Source organism: Apostichopus japonicus, chromosome 2 (genome assembly GCF_037975245.1).
Source record: "Apostichopus japonicus isolate 1M-3 chromosome 2, ASM3797524v1, whole genome shotgun sequence".
Lineage (NCBI taxonomy): Eukaryota > Metazoa > Echinodermata > Holothuroidea > Aspidochirotida > Stichopodidae > Apostichopus > Apostichopus japonicus.
In genome coordinates this window covers 31,200,388-31,214,292 of record NC_092562.1, presented here as the reverse complement: position 1 = coordinate 31,214,292, position 13,905 = coordinate 31,200,388, and the positions used below count along the sequence as shown (strand labels likewise).

General features: G+C 37.8%; 1 protein-coding gene across 4 annotated transcripts in view; it reads left to right on the top strand.

Annotated features, from left to right (window-relative positions):
* LOC139955968 (uncharacterized) overlaps positions 1 to 13,905 on the top strand; it is a 595,985-nt gene that overhangs the window by 62,144 nt on the left and 519,936 nt on the right. For all 4 annotated transcript variants that reach the window (XM_071955175.1, XM_071955174.1, XM_071955173.1 and 1 more), the window contains exons 13-16: positions 649 to 783; positions 1,808 to 1,951; positions 3,413 to 3,679; positions 6,371 to 6,694. In XM_071955175.1, the coding sequence (XP_071811276.1) occupies positions 649 to 783; positions 1,808 to 1,951; positions 3,413 to 3,679; positions 6,371 to 6,694 (870 nt within the window). The remainder of the gene's footprint in view (positions 1 to 648; positions 784 to 1,807; positions 1,952 to 3,412; positions 3,680 to 6,370; positions 6,695 to 13,905) is intronic.

Sequence of the window (13,905 nt, the reverse complement as noted above, 5' to 3'; positions counted from 1 at the left end):
TTTGGAAATATTAATGTTAATCATATTAGTAAAATGTGTGAGCTGCTCAAAAACTGTTGTTAACAACACTCTTGGCATATGAACATCAAGTGAGGTTATCTGGTAAGCTGTATGTGTTGATATGAACATATTTCTTAATTTATAAACTGTACGTTTGCCTTTCTGATTTGGTTTCTTTGTTGTTGAAACATGGTAATAAATAAACTGAAATTTTGGTTCTGATAGTGAAGTTGCTCTTTATATTTTATTTAAAGAAGCTTCTCAAAAGGAAGATATTACATTGATATTGTTAAATGATAACATTGCATTTTTATCATCCTTTTTTATCTGAATTTTTAACGAGTCGTGAAACGGCAAGGAGCTATACCCATTTATCTTTAAATGCTGAAAATAGTTTCAATGGTGTTAGTCAGGTGTCATCATTCAATTGATTCCATTTTTTGCCTTCTGTCTTTCTGTCTTTTCTTCTGACTTTCATTGATAGTATACATTCTATCACTTTGCACATTACAGGTCTCTCAGAAAGATTATTTTAGCAGTGTAGATCATATCTGGAATGTGTGCTCTTTAGCTTTCTGATATCACAACCATGTTTCAGTACTTCATCAGCAATGTCATGACTTACATTTTACCTTCAATTCTTTCCAGAGTGTGAAACAGGGAAGTTTGGTGCTAACTGTAAACAGGAGTGTCATTGTGCTGATAACACTCTCTGTGCTTTAGACACAGGTGTGTGTGAAAATAACCAATGCGAGGATGGCTGGAGAGGAACAAACTGTCAATGTAAGTATTTTCATTATGTCATTACTGCTATATGTTGGTAACTGTAGTGAGTTTATAATGAGCACAGATTATCCCTTGAACACACACATCTCTCTCTTTAATCAAGTATAATCAATAGCTGATCAGAAGTTTTGGCAACAAGACAATATACATTAACTTCATACACAAAAAACAACTGCAGGCTGTGCAGAACAGTGTAGTATACATGTATTATTGCAGACACCTTGCGACCAGTTAGAGGTTTTACAAGACTGTAACAAGAAATTTTAGAAGCAACATAAAAAACCAAAATATGCTACTTAAACAATACATTTGAACATAGAAAAAGCTGCTGCTTTTGTGGCTACAGAGGTAGTTTGGCTAATTCTTTAGTACGACTGTAGTGCTACGAGTCACATATTCTAACTCCCTGGTACGGCAATGACCTAAAATGTTTAGTTGACTTAATTATTGTCAAGTCAAGGAAATTGCTAAGACTCTAGTTGATTGCCTAATGCTGTAATTTAAATTTAGTTTGATATGGACATGTGCCAAAATACAAATTAGCTGAAGTTTGTTGTAACCATGACGAAGTATCGACTGTTTGAATGCATGTTAAGATTATACCTACATCATATTTTAATGGTCATGGGGTCAGTAAAATTCAAGACTCATGAATTTCAAACTAAGTGAGTCATATCTATAGTGACGACATCGACTTCAAAGTGGTCATATTACCCAAATTTTGGAATGAAATCTGCAACATGATCCATGGATTGCATAGTACTTATATTAAAGTTTTAAATATTTCTTTGTCTAAATATGGCACAAAGCATTGAAATTTATTGTATGATACTCAATGTGAAAGACCTCATGTGTTGTCTCAGAACTTTAAATATTTGATAAGATGGTAAAATATCATTTCATATTAGCTGTTTCTAATTCTGTTAGTGCAGCCAGCTGATTGTCCTGTTGGTGTTACCAGTGACTGCCATAACTTTAATAACCACTTCAAGTATATTGCTGCTAATTTTATTACTGGTAGATGGCCCATGTCCTGTTGGTTATTATGGTGACTTCTGCAACCTAACCTGCTCCTGTTCTGGTGGAGAGGATGCATGCAGTGAAGTTGAGGCTAACTGTGCCAATGGGTGTGTTGTACCCTGGACTGGGACAGCGTGTAATCAAGGTAACTAGTACATGCAGCTGATTACTGCTTGATAGATAACATGCCAGCAATGATCTTCATTTATCTTAGTAACATAAAAATGGGAACAGGGTGTGGACGGGTATGTTACTTTCATTCTCTGGTTTATGGTAGTATGTAGTTTATGTATTAACCCATATGATGATATAGTGCTCTTATCTATGAAAAGTTACTGAAAAATATGATATTTCTGTTTTTAAACTTCTACTGTGAGTTTACTGGATATATTGATGTATGTTAAGACAATTATAGAAAAATTATACATCAAATATTGTAATTAAATGGAATAATGTTTTAGGTCAAGCTACTTGTAACAGATTTGTATTTTACTTGCAGTATACATCCTATCTATGTCCAAATCTAACATGTCAAATATGAGAACTCAAGCTTGCCTTCGTATCCTGATGGCACAGGGGTAGTATATCCCTGACCAGTGTGTAGCGTACCAAAAAGATGCTAACATTGTTAAGAAAGTAACATGTGCCATCTGCAAGGAAATTGTACATAAAGAAAATGCAGTTTGGTCAGCGGATTTGTAGCTCTGTATGCACGATACTAGGGCTGAGGATCCTTCACAAATTTTAACTGGCATTGAGTAACAGCCTTTGACATTGACTATCTAGTCTACTGCAAACTAAGCTTAACTTAGGCCTAAATTTGGCTATATATGCTAAGTTGTAAGTTTATCTACTCTGTCATTATCCGACCAAACACATCCTCATCTGCGCTTGTCTCTGGTTCAACATGTGTACTTGAATTTCTGCCCCTCCCCCCATGTGTTCCAGCACTGAAATGTATGTTATAAACAGTACAAATCTGATCAGTAAAGTGTGTATATTAACACTATACACGTTTACACATACCATACATACTGTAATGTGCATATCATCTTGGTATGGTTTGTTTGCCAGACCAGAGTCCCAGTGCAGAGAAAGTAAACAAACAGTAACATTATTTGTTTTCTACTTCCCCTGTCAGAACCAGTCTAGCCAATTTCCTTGCCACATTTATCGATTGCTGAGATACGTTGTATCATATTTACATAACTATTTAAAATATTGTGCACAAGTCCTATTTACAATTTTTTGAAAGGTTAGCAGCATCCCTTACAATAACTGTTCTGTTGATGGCCTGGTGCAAGAGAGCTGTTTTTCCTTGCTTCTCAAAATTTTGGATATGTACTCTATTGTGCAGAACTTTTATTTTGATGGAGCTTGTGTCCTCCCACCCCTCCCTACCCTGCCTGTGGCATCACAAGAAAAATTGGGTAATAAGATAAAAATATTGTTTTTGTATCAAAAGTGAGGAAAACACATGTGATATTTTTGGTCCTGTAAGTATTCAATATGAATGTATAGCACAGCCGCTGCATGTGGCCTGGTATTTAAGCATAGTGATGACATCATAAGAAAACATTTTGACAGAAATAATTCTTTATTCCAGACAATGGTGCAGGTAACATCATCCTAACATATGTCAGAGTGAACTCTGGACAAGCAGCTAACGTGACCTGTACTGTTATTAGGAACCCTCTGGTAGCACAGAGTGACTTGGTACTGAGTCCTATTGGTACATTACTTACTGCTGATGAAGATGCAAGAAGTTATAAACAAACAAAGGTTGTGGAAATAACATTAGAGACAGCCATGCAAGTGACTTGCTCCGTCAGTGGTACTGAGCTTATGGAAACCATCTTGCTAATGCCTAATGGTTAGTATTAAAACAGAATTGTTTAGAACTTCAGCAGTTAACAGGTCTATGGTGAGATATTCTTTTTGAATTCAGGTTAATTTCAATGAGAGAAGGTGCTATATTGTCGCTGAATTTATCTATTGCTTTATGCTGCACCAAAAAACAAGCTTAGTCTACCTTCCTGTGCTAAAACTAGTCCTAGGATTGTTCATCACAAGAAAAGAAATTAAAAATAAAGGAGAGAGTACCTCCACACATATATTTAGGATGGGGCCTGCTGGAACCAAGGCTCCAAACAAGGATTGGGAGGGGCAGTTTGGAAATTTGTTTTTAGGAATTGCCTTCGATTTTTCTTGCATAGTAGGGTACTGCAGCAATTTTTCGGCTGTCAAAAGGAAACTTGGAAACCTTAAAAAAAGCACAAAGGACATTTTGGCACAATTGAGAGGAAAGACACAGAAAAAACAGAAAACAGGTGATTCATAAAAATCAGCATCAGTTAAGCAATATATCTAGATCTGTTTTATACACTAAGCTTCTTAATATCTGTTTTTCCTGCAGACAATTTTCTTAAGTGTTTTGAAATTTTGAGCTCTTATTCAGATACACTTTGATAATGTTCAGTTTGGTGATCATATGAGGGCAGTCTATGACTGCATGATTAAAGGTATCCTGTACTGCCCCAAAATATGCTAGAGATTCAAATATGGTTACTTTTGGTCAAAGTTCTTAAACGGTTGACTGGTGATATATAACCTACTGATGTATCCTCTAATTGACTCATAGTTAAATTGGCAGTGGACAGGATGTCCTAGTACCGTATAGCGTTGTGCAGTAGTGCAAATTTCACACAACCGGTAGTGTTGCAACATGAATCTGGGTATCGTAATTACTACCAGGATTTTCCCCAACATTTCAAAGCACTTAGTTACGAGACTGTCAATGTCACGCATTCAATGGCATAGCCTAGGCGATGAACATACTCTTACAAGCATGGTTTTCTAACATATACTTTTAAAAAGAAAATCACAAACCTTGGAAAAAAGCACCCACAGCATGCTTCATTCATACTCGGTGTACGATATTAGATTTAACATGTTTGAACAAGGATAAAACCAGTAATCCGTACACATCCATAAATTGGGAATCCCCACTATTCCCCACTATTCCATGATGCTGGAATAGGGCAACCCTTCAAATGAAAATTGTTCAACTATCAACAAGTCACCACATGTTTGGAACTTCAGACAAGAAGAATGTAACAAAGGGGCTATGTAATTATGAGATTATAATCTATATACATGAGAATAGTACAGAACTACTTATATCGTTAATCGTCTGTTGTGTTCTCTAGAAAATATACTTTCAATAGGTACAATATCCATATATAAGAAAGTTCTTCAAAATTAAAAAAGTAGCCAAAGATAACTATAAATGACATCCTGGAACCCTCCATTTCATTACTGCATTAAATCTCAAGTACCGTAAGTCTGCACTTTGTATACCTGTTCGGTACCCTGGCTATAATATACAGTCCCGGGCGAAGATGGATTTAAGCTGGATATAATTCTCCCTGTGGTTTAGGTTCAAAATTTATTAAAATTGTTATAATTATTATATCAAAACGAGGTGAAATACATGTGGAAAGATTTTATACATGGGAACCTTCACAGTCATTGTTTGAAGGAAGAATAAATAACAAAACTTCTGTGAAAAGTTGATTCGTTATATAAAGGTCTAGGCCAGTACGTACATTGATCAGATATTATTCAAACTAAGAACACAGACACCAGAAATACCGTGTTTTCTTTTCTTTTCTTTATTTCAAAAAGTAATACGTCAATATTTTTATTATGTCCGGGATTCCGGGAATGATACCGAAACGCATTTAATAACCGGTTGTTTTCCCACTCCTGGTAGTATTTACACATTGCACTGTGATCGGGACTAGACAATCCCGGGATCGGGATACCGGGATTCACTTGACTACCGGGATCCCGCACAAGGCTAGTAGACACCCAGCAATTGAGCAGATGTAGATGTTTTTCCTCATTGAGTATTGAGTTACAATACAAGTGTTTATAGTTACACCCAGCTAAGGACACAATAGCCAAGGTGAAAAAAAGCAACATACTTGCAAAAATAACAAAATATGTCTGTGCTCTGATCCTGGGGTATTTTGAACAGCACATATCTTTTACAATATCTGTTTATTAATAACCTTTTTTAATGCAGTTCTATTTGTTTCTTATAGCTTTCAGAGATCTTGTTGGGAGGGAATGGGAGGGGAGGGGGGGGGGAGCACCTGGAAGGCTTACAACCTTTATCAGTAATACTTCATTGGTTTTTGTCCAAGTGAATGTTCCAGATTTTCTTTACAATATGAACATTCATTGGACCATCACACACCCACTAAATTTACTACCCTTGTATAACATGCCCAAGGTGCTGATGATCTTCTAAAATATCACCTGAAGAAAAAAAAAGGTAATCAAAATCAATCTTCCAGTTGACCCTTTTTATAGTGTGTGTAACAGACACTTAGGCCTACTTCATTTGAGGCTTCACAGCTGCATGGTTGTTCTGTGGTGTACCACTAAATGTTGCTTCAGTATCTCAGCACTGTTAAATTATCATTCTGTGAGGCTTCCAAATCAGTTTCTTTGTCAAACCATTATCACATAAATTATTTTCTATTCCTGTTACCAGGTCAGTCTGATCCTCCCTATGTTGCTGTGGTAAAGAGTCCTGTAGCAACCACAGCTTATCCAACTACCATTGAAGTATACACAGGTGATTCCCAAACAGCCAGTGTAACATTTGATAAAGCAGTGCTTGAACAAGGAAGATATATGTTTACACTCAATAGTCCTAGAGTACCAGATGAAGCAATGACAAACATCAACAGTGAACCTGCTACTCTTACCCTACCTACCACCATGGAGACAGCTGCAAGGACTGGTATCTACACCATCACTGTAACAGAAGATGAAAGCCCAGTGGAATGGAGGGTCTTGGTGACCAATGAAGCAGGTATGTGAGGGTATTTGAAGTAGTACTAACATACAACTGCTTGGATATGGGACCACAGTAAATAATTGGGTTCTACACATGCAACATTTTGCTTAATGTAAGTTTGGCAGAAATATGAATTTGTTTCAAATATTCATTAAGGCAACCACACCAATTGGTGTTGAATCAATACATACTGCACATAATCATTAAATGCAAATGCAATTGAGCGGGCATGTGTTCGTCACAAGCACAACACAGAAAATATAAATACAATTTCAATGCTGGTTTACTGAACAAAGAGTGCCTCAAAATAACAATAAAAGAACATGGTAATGCAAGCTGGTCAACTGGAAACTGTAATTTAGATGTAAATTTAGTGGTTTAGCATTGTTGTGTACTGTCGCATGATTCTAAGTAGCGCCACCAGCTCGACCCTAGCAGGTTATTCTATTTGATGGCTGGTCACAATAAATTATTGTTCTACGAAAATGGCTGAATAAATTAATCGAACCAAAGCCGCGAGTCCATTCGTATTTTGTTAGAATCTAGTTAAATCCGTGGAATCCGACGTAGAAAGACGTCGCATTGGCGACGAGGATGGGATACAAAACTCGGTAAACTCAACAACAACCAAGATGGCAATCAATTTAGACTTGAATATTAGCAATTTCGACGTGACAGGTGATGTTACCAGCATAGGCCCCAGGTGGACTAGATGGAAACGGGCACTACAGTACTATGTTGTGGGAAAAGGAATCACCGACCCTAAACAGAAGAAAGCGTTATTGTTACATACAGCCGGTATGGACGTACAAGAGGTATTCGAGACTTTAGCTGATCCAGGAGTGGCCTCGGGTGTTACAGACACAGCAGACGAGTACGAAAAGACACTGAGGACACTAGACAACTATTTCAAACCACAAATTAATATTCCGTTTGAGCGCCACGTATTCAGACAGATGAGTCAGGACAAAAGTGAAACGGTGGACCAGTATGTTGCTAGACTTCGGCGACAAGCACCTAATTGTGGATTTGAAAACCAATCCGAACAGATTAGAGACCAAGTCATCGACAAATGTCATAAAAATGAACTGAGACGTAAGTTACTGCTGAAAGGGTCAACATTAACACTGGCAGAACTGCAGAAAATAGCACGATCGATTGAAGCAGTGGATACACAGCTCAGGCAAATGGAGAATGTGCTCCAAATCAAGCTGCTGCTCAAGTCAACAGTGTGGATAACAAACAATTCCACGGTAAGAGAACAGGCCCCAAAGGTGGGAAGGGACAGAACAGAAATAGGCCCAATCAGAATAGGCCTACAAGGACATGCTTTCGTTGTGGCAATATAGGTCACATCGCAAGAGATGCAAACTGCCCTGCCAGAGACGCCACTTGTAATAAATGTAAACTAAAGGGGCACTACGCGAAGCTGTGTAAAACCAAGCCAGAAAGAATTCAAAAGGAACGCAGCCCAAGTAGCGATAAAGTAAACAAGGTACAGTCTGACAATGAATATGTATTTATTGTGACGGATCAAACCGGATCAGGACTTGTGGAAGTCAATGTAGGGGGTGTTCCAATTTCATTACTGATCGACTCGGGAGCGACATGCAACGTCATTGGAGAAGAGACATGGGAGTATCTCAAAGCAAATAATGTCAAGTGCAAATCGGAAAAAGCGACCAAACAGCTCTTCGCATATGGGAGTCAGAAGCCCCTGAATGTACTCGGTAAATTCCAAACGACTTCGGAAATCGATGGAGAGGAGACAAACAGCGAGTTCTTCGTAATCAAAGGGAAAGCAGATTCTCTGCTCGGGAAAAAGACAGCGATGGCACTGAGGGTACTCGAGCTGGGACCCCAAAATTCCAGAATCCGGAAAATCGAAACCAAAGAGGACGTTCTTGAGAAATTTCCAAAGTGCTTTGAAGGAATTGGCAAGTTGAAGGACTATGAGGCAAAAATAAATATTGATCCACAAATCGCGCCGGTAGCCCAAAAGGTGAGACGAGTACCATTCAACTTGCGCGACAAAGTGGAAATGAAGCTGAGAGAGCTAGAGGAACAGGATATCATTGAGAAAGTGGTGGGACCGACCCCATGGGTAAGCCCCGTGGTAGTTGTACCCAAGCTGTCAGGAGACATAAGACTCTGTGTCGACAAGAGATTGGCTAATCAAGCTGTAATCCGTGAACGGTATCCAATTCCAACTATAGAGGAGATCATACACAACATGAACGACAGCTCGGTATTCAGTAAGCTAGATCTGAATATGGGATTTCATCAGATCGGGCTAAGCGAGGAGTCACGTGCAATTACTACATTTGTTACGCACAGAGGACTATACCGCTATAAACGGCTGATGTTCGGCATCAGCTCAGCACCAGAGCTATACTGGATACAGCATATTATTCAGCAAGTTGTGAGTGGATGTGATGGCACCCATAACATATCCGATGATATTATCGTACACGGCAAGGATGTGGAGGAACACGACCAAAGACTGGAGAAGGTTCTGCAGAGGATCCAAGAGGCTGGATTAACACTGAACAAACGGAAATGTGAATTCCGAATGACTGAACTTGTTTTCATGGGGCATAAACTGTCTAGTGACGGAATTTGCCCACGTGATGAGAAAGTTGAGGCAATTAAAGATGCTAGACAGCCCACCTCAGCCTCAGAAGTGCGCAGCTTTCTTGGTCTGGTACAATATTGTTCTAGATTTATCCCAAATTTGACAACGATATCTGAGCCATTAAGACGGCTAACCAAAAAGGAGGAAACATTCAGTTGGGGAAAAGAGCAAGAGCAATCATTTCAAAGTCTGAAAAATGTGCTTACTAAAGCTGACACACTAGCATATTTTGATAAAAAATGACAAAACACAAGTAATAAGCGATGCAAGTCCAGTTAGACTAGGTGCTATCTTAGTTCAAATTCAAAATGGTGAAGCGCGCATCATCGGGTACGCTAGTAGGAGCTTAACAGACGTTGAGCGTCGTTATTCTCAGACCGAGAAAGAAGCGCTGGGTCTGGTATGGGCTTGTGAGAGATTCCATATTTATTTGTATGGGACAGATTTTGATTTGCTAACTGATCACAAACCACTAGAATATATTTATTCTAAACGGTCAAAACCATCAGCACGAATCGAAGGATGGGTGCTCAGGTTACAGTCCTATAACTTTACAGTCAAGTATATTCCTGGTAAAGAGAACAAAGAGATGCATTGTCTAGGCTTACCACAGGCAAAGTAGGGACTAGGGTCAACATAGGTGAAAAGCATATCAGATTTGTTGCTCAAAACGCTGCACCAGTAGCAATTCCAATCAAGAAAATTGAAGATGAAAGTAGTGTGGATGAAGAATTGTCACTTCTCAGGGATTGCATACAAAAAGATAATTGGTCAGAATTGCCTAGTCCATATAAAATGGTTAAAAATGAATTAGCAGTCGTGGAATATTTGGTTCTCAGAGGCAATAGAATCGTCATTCCAAAAGTGCTTCGTGCACAGGTCGTTGAATTGGCTCACGAAGGCCATCAGGGGATAGTGAAGAGTAAGCAACGGCTCCGAATGAAAGTTTGGTGGCCAGGTGCTGATAGAGATATTGAGTCGAAATGTAAGACATGTCATGGATGTCAAGTAGTGGGTTTAGCATCAAATCCTGATCCAATACAGACCACACCACTACCCACTATGCCATGGCAGCACATAGCAGCTGACTTAATGGGACCATTACCAGATGGTTAATACCTATTCGTGGTTGTGGATTATTTCAGTAGATTCTTTGAAGTAGATGTGATGAAAGTAATTACTTCTGAAAAGTTGATAAAATCACTAGGACCAATATTCAGTAACTACGGTTACCCTGAAACGCTAAAGACAGACAACGGTTCGAATTTTGTTTCCGCTGAGTTTGAAGCCTATCTGGAAACTTGTGGCATAAGTCATAGGACAACGACACCACTTTGGCCCCAAGCCATGGTGAGGTGGAACGACAAAATTGCTCCCTCCTCAAAGCCCTCAAAATTGCCCAGGTAGAAAAGAAGGATTGGAGAAGTGAATTGAACCATTTTTTGATGGCTTACCGTTCTACTCCTCACAGTACGACTGGCATGAGTCCGGCAGAGCTCATGTTTAATCGTAAGATTTGTACAAAATTACCAGAATTAAGTGGAGTCAGAGAGAATGTCTTAGTTTCCGATAGAGATGCAGAAATGAAGCAAAAGTCTAAAGACTACATTGACTTTAAAAGGAATGCAAGGGATAATGAAATTGGCCTAGGAGACAAAGTACTTGTTAGACAGGAGAAACAGAACAAGTTATCACCACCATACAACCCTGAACCATTTGAGGTTGTAGATAAGTATCACACTCAAGTGACAGTCCAATCTCCTCAAGGTGTTATATAGAAGAAATGCCTCTCACTTAAAGAAATACATAGAGGAAGATACACCATATCAAGATAGTAATACTGATAATTGTCAAAGTGAGTCAACTGGCAATGAATGTCAGGAACAAGAATGTTCTAGTCCAAGAATAGTTAGAGTTAAGAAACCACCTAAATATTTAGAGGATTATGTAACATAAATTGTTGCAAGCCAGACAGGAACACATTAAGTGTTTGTATATATGTTACTAAGTTGTTTATTACACACACAAAAAAAAAGACAACAAAATTCTGTTCAGTTTGCAAGAAAAGATACATTTGTAAATGTGTTCATTAAGCATAAAACAGTCAGGTAAATTGATTATAATCACTGTCTTTGTTAAAACTGAAGAGGTAAGGAAAAACAATTATGATCTTACAATTACATCATAAATTCTGTATTCTGAAAAAGGGAGGGATGTTGTGTACTGTCGCATGATTCTAAATAGCGCCACCAGCTCGACCCTAGCAGGTTATTCTATTTGATGGCTGGTCACAATAAATTATTGTTCTACGAAAATGGCTGAATAAATTAATCGAACCAAAGCCGCGAGTCCATTCGTATTTTGTTAGAATCTGGTTAAATCCGTGGAATCCGACGTAGAAAGACGTCGCAAGCATAAGTAATTGAAGTTAAAGAATTTAAAAGAGAACATTGCAAAGAACATCGACATTTATTTGACTCGGCTTACTGTACTTTCCAAAAAGAGTTACATTGAGCTGGTCTGCTACATATTTTAATACAAAAGCATTGTAACATACCTGTCTCTTCCCAGCAATGTTTAAACTTGACATTGTACGTACACTTGTACAGTACTTTATTTCTTGGCCTCTTTCCAAGAATTTTGATCCTTGCATTCTTTTGTGATGTTATTTCACTTAATCTACAGGCAACTTGTTTTACATTTTCAAATACGCAAATGCCATTCTTATGTTTCCCAAATATATTATTTTCTGCTTTCTGACCCGGATTGCACGAATAACACTACTAGAATATTGAAACAGAATAGTGTTGTCCTTAATCGTAAATCCCTAGCATATGTCGTTTGCAAAACGTTTTATTGCAGTATATCTGCCAACCTGTTTTTACAAGATAAGGAGATTCAGAAATTTGCATTCCAAAAATATCGAGAAATCAGGGACAATTGCAGAAAAGTGGACAAATTTCAGCTGAAACAAGAAGAGCAATATAAAAAGAACACGTAGACAGTTTTGGATTTACTTCTCATATAATAGTGCACAGTAAGTAAAAGTGATTGTCTGGCTAACGTTAAAGCTTGAGACCACAATGGCATTAACATTATGATAAATGCAATTATATCCTGACAAAGGAAATGGATTTTGTTCTCCGGGAGATGAGCATATAAGATCGGGATAGAATGAGGTTGCATTACAATTCACGCCGTAAAGTTTGGTGGTTATCATGATGGGTTCTCCTATTTCAATTTCATGGTCAATAAACCTTGCAGGATGTTCAAAAACTAACTGGAACTGTGCCAGAAGTATGATCAAATAATCAATCATAGATGGCTGGACCATCAAAAAGAAATCATGATATTGCATGAAAAAGCTTTATAAAATCACAAAATCACTTATGCAGTTTTAACTCCCAAAGTTGAACGAGATACCAACTTTTGTAGGATAACCAGAATGTATTTTGAAAAGGCTCTTTCAACCTGCATTGTTTCTGAGATGATCAGACTTGATCCGACTATGAATTATAAAAACAGTACAGTTCCGCAAAGTTGTAAGACTATGCAATATAATGTAGGAAGGAATTGGTTCTGTCTTACCTGGGAGCTTATTGAGATCATATGGTTTTATTTCTATGGTGCAATATTTTCTTGGTAATGAGGCAAGATTTAACCAATGAGTCTCGCACATTACACATCCCCGCTCCCTCCATCCTTCTGTGAACTTGTTAACATTAAAAAAAAGAAGATATTTCACGAAGGCAATTTTGATTTTTTCATAAAAATCATGTGAATGCCTAGTTTTGTAAATTTATAAACTATTTTGCCCCCCACCCCTTGATCATGGAAGTTACAAATATCCCAGGGATTCTGCATATTTCCACCTTGATTCAGCCATGTACCACTTCAGCCAAATGTCATTTCACTTTGAAACTTGCTCATGCTTAACAACTTATGCCGACCTGCCAAGTTTCCAGCAAAGAAAAGAAAATTATATTGATACCATATTTGTACACTCATTAGCCAACATGTTGGTGAATGTTTGAATTATGCTTTACAAAGGTTATTTGGGTAAGTGTAGGTAAGTGTAAGTAAAGGTGTTTAAGGTTTCCATATGATTCATCCTGGAAGACAAATGGAATTTCATGACACCTCATATGAAATATATATGATGCATGGCTCTGGTTTTGTATTCAAATAAAAATTTTGTTGCTGTGGTGGGTTACAATTTTTTTCTTTGCAGTTGATTTTTTAACACATACAGTAAGTGTCTCAATAGATGCTATTTCTTTATTTGATTTCTAGGTCTCATGCAATGAAACTTCATACATGTAAGCTCTTACAATATCTAAATATTTAGAAGAGAGAAATGAATATCAATGTGTTTCGATTGTTTTCGGGGCAGAACTCAATTCTTTGTCATGACTTTCATGTTCAATGATGACAATCCAAATGGCAATGTTAGAACAGGAAGAATATCAAATATATATACTGTACTGTAAAGGGAGAGGGACAGGGAAAAGAAATACTTGCAACTAGGATAAACATGAAGAATGCATCGCTATGTCAGTCCTCATTGGATAAGTCAAGTATACATAAATCC